Source organism: Canis lupus, chromosome 3, assembly GCF_011100685.1.
Source record: "Canis lupus familiaris isolate Mischka breed German Shepherd chromosome 3, alternate assembly UU_Cfam_GSD_1.0, whole genome shotgun sequence".
Classification (NCBI taxonomy): Eukaryota; Metazoa; Chordata; class Mammalia; order Carnivora; family Canidae; genus Canis; species Canis lupus.
Window position 1 is genome coordinate 26,040,170 of NC_049224.1, and position 14,243 is coordinate 26,054,412.

A 14,243-nucleotide genomic window follows, 5' to 3' on the forward strand; every position below is an offset into this window, starting at 1 on the left:
GAAGCTGGAGAAAAGACCCTTGGAGGGGTAACTTAGGTTGTTCTTCACAAACTTTCATGTGCTTATGACTCACTGGAGAAGCTTAAAAAAATGGAGATTCCTATTCCGCAGGTCTGGGATTGGGGCCTGAGATTCCGCATTTCTGCCAAGCTCCCAGATGCCTGTGCTGCTGGTCTGGGGGCCACACTTGGATTCCCCCACCCGTGCATTCTACACTTTGCTCCCAAATATAATGTTTGCTTTCAAATTCTTGTTGGAGGGTAGGCTTTGGGGAAGGTACTTTTTTTTCCACCTCTCTTGTTATGTTTTGGACCCCTTGTTCTCAGTTTTCTAAAAGCCTAACCACTACCTTGCAATGTGACCCAGGGCAAACATTTCATTTCCTTATCTCCAGAATGAGGGGGTTAGACTATCTGGTTCCCTTCCCACTCCAACATCCTAAAGAAGTTCTCATTATTCTAGTGATTACCATACTTTCCGCACGCCTCCCGATCTGCTTTCCTGCTCTTGTGCATGACCTTTAAAAATCAAGCTGGCTTCACATTCTGCTCATCTTCAAAAGATGTCTCTCAACAGAAATGGAAAATGGAAGCCTTTTCTTTAAACATAATAGCAAAAATCCTTGACAGATAAAGGATACAGCAAATGTTCACACATGCAGATGACATTTTCATTGTGTGGGAGAAAAAGAGACCATTCACAAAAAACATAAGAACAGTAGTTTCAGGCAGAGGCTGAAAACGAAAATCAGTGGGAAACCAACAAAAGATATGAAACCATAATCAAAAGACATCTAAATAGGAGATAATACACATAAGAAAACACAATGGTGAGTTTGTGAACTTGTCTGCTTTTGGATCAAACATCCCTACACATACATATGCAACTACAAGCTGTCCTTTTTCCAGAAGGAAAGCTACCTTCTCACACCTATGCTTAAAATATTTTGAAATTCCTCCAGTTTACAAGGAACCAAGTTAATGAGTATATACATGATATTACCACTTTGTCACTATTTTTTTATCCAAAATAAGAAAACCAACATCATGCATACCCTATTTCTGGTAACTTAATTAATTTTCTAAGATACTAATAAATGAAATTCATACATGTAACCATCACTTATTGCTGTGTAACATACATTCCCCAAATCACAGGTCATGCAACCATAAGTCGTTGTGTCTCAGGCATGAGCCTGCATGCCTGCTGGGCGGCTTAGCTTCAGGCTGCAGGTCTCTAGGTTGGCTCAGGGGCTCTGCAATAGGTGTGTGCAGTACAGCACCCAGATGCTGATGGGAAAGCTATTCACGCATATAATCTTTCCATGGCAGAGGTCAGGAGAGTAGGAACATGCCGTGCTTCAAAGGATAGGCTTGGAACTACACCCTTACCTCCCCATGTTTCATTCCAAACAAGTCATGTGGCCTAGCCCAACATTAACAAGTGCCTCCCATAAAGTTATCAGTGGATGGAATGAATATATGCTGAACAATATCTGATTGTTCTGATGTTTGATATGCTGAACAAATCTCCCAAAATGGTATTGGAACCTGTAGAGGCATTTTCCAAAGAGGGGTGATATGAGTAATAACATTGTGATTGAAATAAGTATATTTCATATGCATTATAATAACTGCAAATGAGGACCATCTTGGAGGCATGAGTTTTCCTTTGTTTTAAAAAGTCATTTTTATCCTCTTTATAAAAGCCAAACCAGTGCTTGCCTAACAATGCATCCAATTTTTATTTATGCTTGTATAGGATGGAAACCTGCCCACAGAGGCTCCTAAAAGTTAATAAGGCCATGTTGCCACAGTTCTTCTCTTTATTAAAATATTTTAAAAGAGAAGCAAAATCACCAGGATCTCCACTCTAGTATTTCTAGGCTGGGGCTTGGCAGGCTGCATAGGTACGAGAAAGCATCACCACACTGTTGGAGTCGATTAGGGTTGGTGGTAGGCTACGGTGGACAATCAGGGGCCCTGAGGTCAAACCAGATCCTCCTCCTTCCCTAGCTGTTCCTATTATGTCAGCTGCATGCCTGACATGTTTCATCTCTCCAGGCCTGGTTCCTTCACCTGCAAATGCTCTCCCAGGTGCAGCGGCCCTAACAGCACAGTAACTAGGAACGTACTACATGCTGGAGGTTTTCTGGTGTCACCATGTCCTCAGTGAGAGCGGCTTGGTAAAGTCACTGATGTCAGCTCTAGGAGTGTAACAGCTGTGACCTGTTAACAGGCGAGACTGGAAATTCTCATCGAATGTTCTAGATTTCTTCTCCCCTGAAGATGAGTGCCTCGGGATTTGCTGGATCATTCATAGTGAGATGACAGTTTCTAGCCTGAAATTCTCTCCATAAGACCGAAAGATGGCCCTTCTCCGCTGAGCGCCTCCGAGGGGCCTGCAACACCGCGCTTCGCGTTTGCGGGTCTGGCAGTGGGAGCCGCTTCCTAAGGAAACGATCAATAACAAAGGGTTTGGGGGGGACTATGATAACATCCCAAGAACCCAAGGTATACTTGGAACTAGGAGCGCCCACTCCACGGCCGCACAGCGAGGGGGGGGCGGTCCCCTCAGGCCACAGTCCCCTGGGCCGCAGCTGACCACTCAGCCTGTGACCCCGCGGCCGCCCGACGTCTTCAGGCGGTGGGGGCCTCCCCGCGTCCCCCACGACCCCGGGAGGCCCTTCCAGAATCCTCCAAGGCCGCTGCCTCCTGCCCAGGTAGGAACACAGCCGTTCGCAGCCTCGCCAGCCTCGGGGTCCGGAGCCGCCTTCTGCTGAGCTGGGTCAGGGCTCCCCGCGGCCCTCCCCGCGGTACTGCCGGCACCCCCAGGGGCCCCGCAGCGCACCTGGCGGCCCCGCCCCCCCCCCCGTGCCCCCGCAGCGCTCCTGACGGCCCCCGGAGTGCCCCCGCAGCGCCCCTGGCGGCCCCGCCCCCCCCCGTGCCCCCGCAGCGCTCCTGACGGCCCCCCGAGTGCCCCCGCAGCGCCCCTGACGGCCCGGTCCCCCGAGTGGCCCCCGCAGCGCCCCTGGCGGCCCCCCGAGTGCCCCCGCAGTGCACCTGGCGGCCCCCGAGTGCCCCGCAGCGCCCCTGACGGCCGGTCCCCCGAGTGGCCCCCGCAGCGCCCCTGGCGGCCCCCCGAGTGCCCCCGCAGCGCCCCTGACGGCCCGGTCCCCCGAGTGCCCCGCAGCGCCCCTGACGGCCGGTCCCCCGAGTGGCCCCCGCAGCGCCCCTGGCGGCCCCCCGAGTGCCCCCGCAGTGCACCTGGCGGCCCCCGAGTGCCCCGCAGCGCCCCTGACGGCCGGTCCCCCGAGTGGCCCCCGCAGCGCCCCTGGCGGCCCCCCGAGTGCCCCCGCAGCGCCCCTGCCCCTGAGGTCCCCCCGGTGCCCCCCAGTGCACCTGGCGGCCCCGAGTGCCCCTCAGCGCCCCTGACGGCCGGTCCCCCGAGTGGGTCCCCGCAGCGCCCCTGGCGGCCCCCCGAGTCCCCGCCAGCGGCCCCTGACGCCCGGTCCCCCCAGTGCCCCGCAGAGCCCCTGACGGCCCGGTCCCCCTATGGCCCCCGCAGCTGCACTGGGCGGCCCCCGAGTGCCCCGGGCAGCGCACCTGGCGGCCCTGCGGGGAGCGGGATTCGAGGCGGGGGTGGGTGGAGGCTGGAGCGGGGCGGGCTCAGCGCGGCGCCACCCGCCGACGCCCCTGACCCGGGCCCCGGCTGCGGCCGGCCATGGAGCGCGCGGCGCCGGGGGAGGTGCGCATGAGCCGCGCCATCAGCCCCGCGCACGCCAACCCCCGCGGCGAGCTGAGCGCCGGGCAGCTGCTCAAGTGGGTCGACGCCGCCGCCTGCCTGGCGGGTAGGGGCTGCCGAGGGCGCGGGGGGCGGGGGGACGCGGCGCTCTGCGGGAACGCGCGGGGGGGCCCGAGGCGCAGGGTGCGAGGATGGAGGGGGTGGGGGGAGGGGACGGGCGAGGGGCCCGAGGCGCGCGGGGAGGGGATGGAGGGGGTCGGGGAGGGGACGGGCGAGGGGCCTGAGGCTCAGGGTGCGGGGATGGAGGGGGCGGGGGAGGGGACGGGCGAGGGGCCCGAGGCTCAGGGTGCGGGGATGGAGGGGGCGGGGGAGGGGACGGGCGAGGGGCCCGAGGCTCAGGGTGCGGGCCCACCCTCCCCAGGGGGAAGCCGACGCCTGGAGCCCAGGCGGCGCCACTGCAGGACCCGGGGTCACGGAGGAGGGCGAGGGAGGGCAAGGGGACGTGTGGTGCTGAGCCCTGGGGACGGACCTAGGCCAGTGATTCTCAAACATTTTAGTCTTAGTTCTATTTTACCCCATTAAGTGAGGACCCCGACAGCTTTTGTTGATGTGCGTTATTTTTGTTGATATTCCCCATGTTCGAAATCTTTAAAAATTAATTCATTTTAGGAGAACAGGAATAAGCCCATGATGTAGTTTTATGGGAAAACAAGTATATTTTCAACAGTAATAAAGACCTACTTAGAAGCCTGGTATTCGTCTACATCTCTGCAAATCTCTGTAAGGTCTAGTTTGATAAGAGGAAGCAGGAGAGCGTGGTTCTTGTCCCCAAATCCCAGGATGAAGGTCAGGGACAAAGGGGAGGGAGCAAAGCAATGGACGTGTATTAGGTGAGGGTACAGAGAAAGCTCTCAGGGGTGAGGGGTGTCCCGACAGGCTGCCACTGAAGGTTTGAAGGCTGGTCTTTTATTGAAAACTTAACAGGAGAGAGTTTGTGGCCTTGAGATTCTTAAGCCGTCTTGGTTTGAGCAAGGACTGTCCATAACACCCTTAATGACCTATTTCTTTTTGGTCTGGGGAGTTTCTGTGATGACTTTGTAGCCGCCAAAGAAAAATATTCCCCAGACACCAGGGGCTCTAGTCTATTTTTTTAATCTCTGGTTTTTACATCTCAGCACCGTGGGATTTCTGTGAGCCTGATTCCATGGCCCCCCACCTATCTCTCCCTGCCTAGCCCTTCCTGTCCTTTGCTCACTTCTACCTTCAGGTTGTTGCTACCGTGCGCCTATTTAAGCCTCTTCTCAGACCTTTGCACCTGCTTCTCATTATACTATTATGCTCTTCTCTTGGCCCCTTTCGCCCTATCTCAGCCAGAAGATCCTTTCCTCAGAGAAGTCTTTCCACCTGTTTACATATGTACCCTTTCAGCAATTTTATCACAATGCTCTTTTTTATTTCCTTCATATCACTTAGTACAATCTGTGATTATTTTGTATATCGATCTGTTTACCTCTCTATTTCTTGCCTGGCTAATTAGCATGCAAACCAAAGCTAGTTCTCCAGTGCTCAGTAAGCTCTAAATAAAAACCTCCCACTTTTATGGATGGGTAGGTCCCTGATGGATGGGTCCAGAACTTGGAATCCCTTTTTAAAAATGAAGTCAGGCTTTGCATAAGGCACTTAACAGACTCAGCAAGTGTACATTTTGAAGGAAAATATGGTAGGATAAAATACTAGAGCTGGAAGGAGCTTAAGATTGTGTGTCTTAGGACTCTTTACAGAAGGCCAAAGTAAAGCTCAGATAATTGCCAAGCCCTGCTTTTCTCACTAAGCATCAATAGGGTTTCTAATCTCCTGTATGTTAACTGCCCACAAAATTTAGTCCTATGTTTATGCCAATCTGTTTGTTGATAGGTCTGTTTGGTTTCTGTCTTAACAGTTATCAGTATTTGAGGTCGATTATAATAACAAATAATGGAAGCGTGAATATAAAATTAATTCATATTTAAGAGAAGCATGTGTAAAAGTCATTGAGGTTGCTAATAATAATGATGCCTATTGCCAAGGCAATTGAATATATTATGTGAGTATTGAAGTGACTTTTATTACCTCACTTAGTGCCTCTGCACTGTAATGGATAAACAGTTGCCCTCCTGTAATTGTCATGAAAATTTCTTTGGAAACTCAAACCATAGACAGATTCAATTGATAACCAATTACTTTGGAATAATAGTTATATAACAATATAACATTAAAGAAACCTTTAGGATACAGTCGATTTGGACTCATGGAAATACCTGTGTTAAAAACTCCATGGTGAGAAGCACCATATAAGCAATGGATTTTGTTTAGCCGAGGTATAACTGAATCCATGCAGAGAAATGCTGCACCATGGTGCTTTACTTTATATAGTAAGAATAATATAAAAACTGCTTTTCCTGGCATTTTCCCAGCCAACAGTTCCTTATTGACCAGCACTTCTTTACAGCCATATTACTATGATAAATAATGATCACAGTCATAGCCCCCAAGGTACTGCTGTGACATCCCCCCGCACCCCTGCCACTGCTAGATTCCAGAATATCTTCTCAATATTAAAAAAAAAAAAAAAAAGATCAAATATGTTCACTATCATTTTGGCATTAAATCTCATTCCTGGCAGTAGCCCCATTTTTCTAGCTCATTAAGCCTAGAGGATTGAAGCTGTATCTGAGGCATTCTCCACCCTCCATATCCATTTCTTATTTTGAAATATCACAAACTCACATTTCCCTCTATTTCATTTCTGAATCTTTCCCAGGATTCACTCTTTCAGGAATGGCATGCAAGCCATCCAGTTGGGCAGGTCAGAAATCTCAGAGTCATCCATTCTTGATCCCTCTCTCTACCTTGCTTCCCGCTCTACTTATTGAACCAAGTCCTGTCAATGTTACCTTAAAGGAATCAGTCAGGGCGCCTGGGTGGCTTAACTAGTTGAGAGTCCCACGTAGAGTTTCCTGCTCCTCAAGGAACCTGCTTCTCCCTCTCCCTTCGCCTCCCCTCACCTCTTCTCTCATGAATAAATGAATAAAATCTTAAAAAAAAAAAAAAAAAGGCATCACTCAAACCCAGCCACTGTGCTATACCTACATTACCACCACCTAGGCCAAGCTACCATCATCCTTCATGTGAACTTCAGCAGTGGTTTCTAAGCTGATCTTCTCCATTCATTCTGGTCTCCTCTCTACACTGTATCTACAGCATTTTTCCAAAGGTGGTAATCTGATCATGTTGTATGTTGTTTATCTTCTCCCAATGTCTTCCTTATCAAGAGCTATAAGTACCGAGCACGGTAAGTATGTCCTATCAGAAAAAAATAAATAAATAAATGTCATAGAGATAACAATTATGAACTCTGGGGAAAAAAAAACATTAAATAAAAGCTACTCTGACAGCTGACAAGTGAACAAAAGCAAATTTAGAACATTTGGAAGTCAACACTGAAGAGGGTGGTACTAGTTAACTTTCTCTGTTTCATTTTGTTTATTTTTTCATGATTTTAAACCTGAAGAAAGACCCCAGTCTGTTTCTAGCTAAATTTCTGATAGAAAACCTACACATTTGCTGATCTGAAGAGCCAGAGGATTTGGGGAAAACATAGCTACTGAAATGTGAGGAGGAAAATTCAAGAAAGGAGTGAACCAGAGAGGCAGAGCCCTAAAATCTATGTTTTCTGCTTAAATCTCTGGTGAACCTTGAATCATGTATGTACAAGAGAAACTCCAGCCTTCCTAGATAATGCCAAAAGAACTGAACAGGGCTGTCCCAGCCCCTAGGGAGACAAGAGTTTTATAGTTTGAGTTAACTACTTACCTGAAAAAAAACAAAAAAAAAAGAAACAAAATAGTACTTTTCACAGGAACACGTAAGAATACACAATGTCTACAAAGTATCACTCACAATGGCTACAATACAGTTCAAAATTAGTTGATATACAAAGAAACAGGAAAATACATGCATTATTAACTGAAAAGATAATGGAGATCAATCCCTAGATGACCCAAGTGCTAGAATAAAGCTTCTGGGATTCTGCAGCAGCTACTATAACTATGCTTGAGAATGTAATAAAAACTATGATCATAAAAATGAAAAGATAATAAGTGGGGCAGCCTGGGTGGCTCAGCGGTTTAAGCGCCTGTCTTCGGCCCAGGGCATGATCCTGGAGACCCGGGATGGAGTCCCACGTCGGGCTCCCTGCATGGAGCCTGCTTCTCCCTCTGCCTGTGTCTCTGCCTCTCTCTCTGTGTGTCTATCATGAATAAATAAAATCTTAAAAAAAAAAAAAGAAAGAAAAGATAGTAAGTCCCATCAGAGAAATAGAAACTAAAACAAGGAACTAAATGGAAATTCCTAAACTGAAAATTGTAGTATCTGAAATAAAAAAGTGCACTGGATAGGCTTAACACCAGACTGGAGGCGACTAAGAGTGAGTTAACATAAAGGTGAACAATAGAAATGATCCAATCTGAAGAAAAAGGAAAACATGAATTTCAAAAATGAACAAACAGAGATTTATGAAAAATACATCAAAAGGTATGATACACTTATAATTGGAGGCCCAAAAGAGATGAGAAAAAATATGAAGCATAAAACAATTATTTAAAGAAATTGTAAGTGAAATTTTCTCTCATGTGATGAAAGATATACATTTACAGATCAAAGAGGATCATAAGATACCAAGCAAGAATACCAAAAACCCCACATCTGAGTATATCACAGGCAAACTATGATGAAAACATCTTGAAAGCAGACAGAGAAAAACACTATGGGTATAATAGGAGAACAATGATTAGAATTATTTCTGACCTCATCAGAAACACTGGTGTCCAGAAGACAGTGGAACAATATCTTTAATAATAATTATAAATCTGTCAACTAAGCATTTTAAGGCCCTGTGCTTAGTCCATTCTCAGCTAACCCTTCAGCCTTACCTTACCAGCTCTGCTTCTTGCTTTCTGCATTTTTTCCAAAGATTTTATTTATTTGAAAGAGCATGCATGTGTGAGTAGGAGGAGGGGAAGAGGGAGAGGAAAAGTATTTAAGTAGACTCCATGCTGAGCACAAAGCCTGACACAGGGCTCAATCTCACTGAGCCACCCAGGCACCACTTGCTACATTTTATCCTCAAAGACTTTGATCAGGATCTTTCTAGTCTGTTGTCCTTTCTGCCACATGTGCTCTCTGTTTCTCTGTTCCTCCTCCCCAACACATCTATTTTAGTCTTAATCATCCTTCAGATCTCTGCGGAAGCATCCCCTCCACATGGAAGTCTTCCCTGACATCCCACCTAGGTCTGGTTTCTTAGTTACGACTTCTAAAAGGTTCCTGTTTTCTTCAGAACATTTAATTCATTTTGTTATTACTTATTCATTTTGTTAATCTCTGGCTTCTCCACTAGACTCTGTGAGAGCAGAGATCATAGTTATTTTATATTTCCAGCACCTTACATAGAGGATAGTGTAGCACAAGTATTCAGTCAACATTAAAGAAATAAATGAATGAAGAGACCATCATTTTAACCAGTCATCATCTCATACCTGGATTACAACATCTTACCTAGTCTGCTCCTGCTCCCAGTTTCTCTAGGAAGGCAGTAATAGCTTTAGAGTTTCTCCACTATTCTTGGCATACTGTGTGAAGGACAATCAAAATCAAGAATCAGAGCAAATTGGTCCTGTTGAATTCATAGCTGACATAAACAAAACAGGACAATCACATAGAATCACTTGTAAAAATTGTGGTCCTATGTAGGTTCCCCATATTTTTCTTTTTAATGACTCTTAAAAGTGTATAGTTATAAACCATGACTGTTGAAGCCTCTGAAGCCCATATTTAGCTTCTGAAGTCAAAATCACTATTTAAAACAATGAATTGAATCTTTCTAAGCCTAAATTTCCTCTTTTGCAAAATGAAACCAATGATAGTACTAACCTCATGTAATTGACATGCATAAATACTTAGATCAGTGCCTGGTCAGTAATAAGTGCTTAGTAAATGATAACTATTAATATGATAATGTTCATGATCCCTAATGTAATATAGTATAGTGCTATGTATATAAATATATATAAAATAGATACTTGATATAAATAATAAAAATTTAGTCTTTTGATTATTGCACTTGTCATTTAAATCATTCAAAATTGATCACTTATGTTGGTATACCTGGTAACACTTTATTAACAAGAATAGTTTAATAAACTCAACATCCTCCTCCCTCATGTCAGGTAAATGGAATGAATGTCTTTAGGTACTCCTTACTCAATGTTTTATAGCATATATTTGCAGGAATCTAGCACTTGTCTAGAAATCTTAAGCTCTAAAAGGACACTAACTATGGCTGGCTCTCTGATTGCCACTGAGTAGACTTAGTAAGAGAGAGGACTGACTCAGCTCAGAGTTTGGAAATCAGTAGAAATTTAACAAATGTTTGATACACTGAATTCAGTTGAGCCCAACTTGAGTATTTCTAGAGTCTGATACTTTTACATTCCCTTCCTCTCACTGAACTTCATATCTGGGAAGCCAATCATCTCATCACTCACACACAAAGTGCTGCTATGGTTAGTTTTCTGGTAACTCCGTTTATATTATGTGCATGTTTGGAAGAACAATTAGTTATTTCCAGCTGGTAAAACCAGAATGTCCAATTTTCTACAAATTAGATTATAGGGAGGAGTGTTCTAAATACCTGTTGTGTGAGGTATTTTCTCACCTCTTTTAACCCAGTACTATCAATTATTATTATAGTTAAAGCAAGTTACACAAAGACAACTTCAGTGTAATCCACTATCTCCTTCATAATGTAGCAGCAGGAGAGATATCTCCAAAATTAAAATGGGGTTAAAAATTCCTAAAAAGCGAGGGCAATCTTTTTGGGTTTTAACTGACTGTCAAAATCGGGTTGTGGCAGAAGCACATGTCAACAGTTTTCCTAAAGAATAAATTCTATATTTTTATATGAAACAAATCAACAATCAAATTTTAAAAATTTCAACAAATTAAATGCAGGCATGGAATATGGAAATAGCTAGGGTTCTTCCCTAGTCTCCTTCTACCCTATTACTCTCCTCTCCAACATATATATAAATTTGGTAGTAATGAACAATAAATATTGTCTAAATACCTAGTATGTGCTAGGTTTCTCTCTGATATCCAGAGAAATTGCTCTCTGACGTGGGTGTGATCTCAGGGTCTCTGTAGTGTTCAGCGCTTATACTTGTTAAGTAGTCTAAATATATGCAGCTTCTGGTTATGTGGGATAATGGATACAACTTTGATGCATTGTTTTTAAAATAAAAGAAGGATAGTATGTGACAAAATATTTAAAGTTGACACCAACTTACTAAAATTGCTATTTAAATAGCTAGGTATACTAGATATTGGTATTGAATTTCAAATCAAAGACAGTTTAAGTTAAAACTTAGATGAAAGTACAGTAATTTCCATGCAGTAGAAGCACAACTTACAGAGTGAAAGAACTGTTATTGGTCCAGATCATCCAAAAGTGCGGGCATAGTGGTACTTTACTGAACCAGAGGACAATTTACTAGAATAAGTCCTTTAATTTTTATTTATTTTCCCTTATGCTGAAATATTTAAACATAACTATTAATGAAGTACTTTTTCCCTGTTTTTGAAGCCGAAAAACATGCTGGGGTTTCCTGTGTTACAGCCTCAGTGGATGACATACGATTCGAGGAGACTGCTAAGTAAGTAGCATTGCTCTCTCACACCTTTCTCCTGGACTTATTGGCTCGTTTACAACATTTATTTGTGGCATCTATGCTTATTTATTTGGAGTCAGTGGTCCAATTTGTTAATAAAATAACACTTGACCTAATTAAATCAGTAAAATAGTAATTGCAGGACTTCCTTTGCTAAAGACTTTTAAGTGTAAATTCACAGTCCTGGTTTTGTTAAGAAATAGCTCAGAAGAGATGCCTTCTGGTACAAGGCAGAGCAGGATTTCTAAAAGCTGCCTCTTAATGGCTTCTTCCTCTACTAGAAGAATAATTAATGATAATAAGTAGGTCTATGTGGGGAATTTCATCATTAGGTTGTTGGGTAAACATTAATTCATCTGAGTACAGATGTTAAATTATGAAAAACATTTTATATATGGGAGTGTGTATGTGCTTTACCATCTCTTATTGCAGAAAATTTCAAGATAAACAAGTATTTCAAACATACACGAAAGTAGATTAGTACAGTATATCCCCAAGGACCATCACCTAACTACCACAGTAATCAACTCATGGACCTCTCCATGCTCCACCACACACCTGGATTTTTTCAAGGAAATCTCAGGCATCATCTGTGAAAATTTCATTATATATTTCTATATGATTAGAGTTCTTTTAGAAAACATAATAATATAATCACAATACCATTAACAGAAATAATTATTCTCAGTGGTCTCAAAAAAATTTTTTTAATAAACAATTAGTTTCTTGAATCAGGATTCAACATGGTTGGTATGTCTTTTAACATATAATTTTCTCTTCTTTTCTGTTCATTTGTTTTTTAAAGAAACCTGCTCATTTGTCCTATAGAGTTTACCACATTTTGTATTTGCTCATTGTATCCCTGTTTAACATGTTTACCCATTCTTTGTATTTCTTGTAAAATGATAATTACATCTAAAAATTGATCTGATGAAAATTTGATATTTTGTTAAAGCTAGTTCTTGTCAAGAGCACATAATGGGAGCTCCTGGGTGGCTCAGTCAGTTAAGTGTCTGCCTTCAGCTCAGGTAATGACCTCAGGGCCCTGGGATTGAGTCCCACACCCGGAGCAGACTCCCTGCTCAGTAGGTAGTCTGCTTCTCCCTCACCCTCCACCCATCTCCTGCTGCCTCAGCTCCCTTACCTCTCTGCTCATGCACTCTCTCTCTCTCTCCGTCTCACTCACTCTCTCAAATAAATAGATAAAATCTTTTTTTTTATAAAAAGAATACATAATATCTGATGTTCATTATCTAGAGCATTATTTCATTAGATATTGGTCAAATGGTGATATGCCAGTTCTATCATTTCTTCTTCATTTATTTTCTGAAATATTTGTATTTCAGAGAGACTCTTTATTTCATTAATTACTTGGTTACCCTTAGGTAAAGTTTGTCCAGGAAAGACGGCTTAATTCTTTTCCTTTATTTAGTGTCATTATAAGCCTGTGGACTTTAACATATTTGATACATTTCAATCTGGATGTAGTTATTCTTACAGATGCTCCAACTGCCTCATCTTTAAACAGTGGGAGCTTCTTCAGTTTGGTTCCTAAGTTCTTTGGACAGAACCACAAAGTTAGAAGTCTTTAATAATTCCTTTGCATTCTGGTATGATAAGGTGGGCTCATCTTTTATGTTTCTGTACAAAATCTTAGAGTCATAAAGTTGTTCAAAAGAAATAGTAAGTAGAGATCACAATATGGAGAGAAATGTGCTCATTTCTACAGGGTTTATCGCTATTTCTAGGTTCTTTTCAGGGGAAAGAATTATTTGTTTTTTAAAGAGTTTATACTAATACCTGTAATAAATTAGGATTACATGGTTTTACTTAATTTCTTTGATTTTATGTTTGTGTATCTGTTTTTGTTTTTGTTTTTCTCTGAATATTTTGATCCTTGAAGAGATGAACATAACTTACAAGGAAAAGGAAGAACGAAGGTCATCTGTTTCTGGTCTTGGATGGTTCTCAAGGACCATGGAGGTAGTTGGCACGGTTTTCAAGCCCTGAGTATTCTTGTCCAGTGAGATGCTCAGTCTGTTTCTCCAGCCTTACTGTGAACATTTATCTATTTGACATTTATTTATTTAGATGCAAACAAAATTAAGTTAAATAAAACTACATACATGAAGAAATTACTTCTTCAAAACTGACACAGAGAAATTTTTGGCAGGAATTAGAATCATAGACATGGAGAGACCTTTATAGCTCAGCCCAGCCTTTATTTGTACCAATGAGAAACTGAGGCTTCATACCCTGCGCAAACCAGGGGACAGAGAGTGCTTTGAGCGTGGACCTTCTTATGCTTAATCCAGTACTTTCCCTGATCCACTGCTTCTGTTTTTGTGATCAGCAACTTTTACTGATCATTTCCCAATGGGTGTTCTCATAGGCAGCTGGAGTGTCATTGAAAGAGCTGTGGACATTCTGTGGTCTTGTAGCTGCAGATAAAAGGTCCGTTGACCAAGTTCACATAGTGGCTATGCGATTTTCCCTGAAACAGAAAAAAATGACATATTTATGTTTGTATCTCAGTAAAATTACAAATTACTAGAAATCCAGACTTATGTAGAACTAGATAAAAGCACCATCATTAAATTTAGAAATGCCAACAGTGTAGTGTAATAAAAGATCTATTGTGTAGCTTCCAAACTTAAATTCTATAAATGAGACTTAACTAGTAAACTCATCAGTGAAATGTCGGTTGCCATTTTGCTCCATTTTGCCCCATTT

General features: G+C 43.2%; 2 protein-coding genes and 1 long non-coding RNA gene across 4 annotated transcripts in view; 1 reads left to right on the plus strand and 2 right to left on the minus strand.

The window, feature by feature from the left end:
* Positions 1 to 648: 648 nt before the first annotated feature.
* Positions 649 to 3,745, minus strand: LOC102157140. Its single transcript, XR_005356809.1, has 2 exons — positions 3,606 to 3,745; positions 649 to 2,450 (listed from the first exon to the last, which is right to left on the minus strand). It is a non-coding gene; the product is annotated as an uncharacterized LOC102157140 (long non-coding RNA).
* ACOT12 (acyl-CoA thioesterase 12) overlaps positions 3,716 to 14,243 on the plus strand; it is a 51,362-nt gene continuing 40,834 nt past the window's right edge. For both annotated transcript variants that reach the window (XM_038532435.1, XM_038532434.1), the window contains exons 1-2: positions 3,716 to 3,850; positions 11,426 to 11,495. In XM_038532435.1, coding sequence (XP_038388363.1) covers positions 3,724 to 3,850; positions 11,426 to 11,495 — 197 coding nt within the window. In that variant the 5' untranslated portion in view covers positions 3,716 to 3,723. The remainder of the gene's footprint in view (positions 3,851 to 11,425; positions 11,496 to 14,243) is intronic.
* ZCCHC9 (zinc finger CCHC-type containing 9) overlaps positions 13,708 to 14,243 on the minus strand; it is a 44,849-nt gene continuing 44,313 nt past the window's right edge. The window contains exon 8 of the transcript XR_005356807.1: positions 13,708 to 14,004. The gene's annotated coding sequence lies outside the window, so the exon portion shown is untranslated. The remainder of the gene's footprint in view (positions 14,005 to 14,243) is intronic.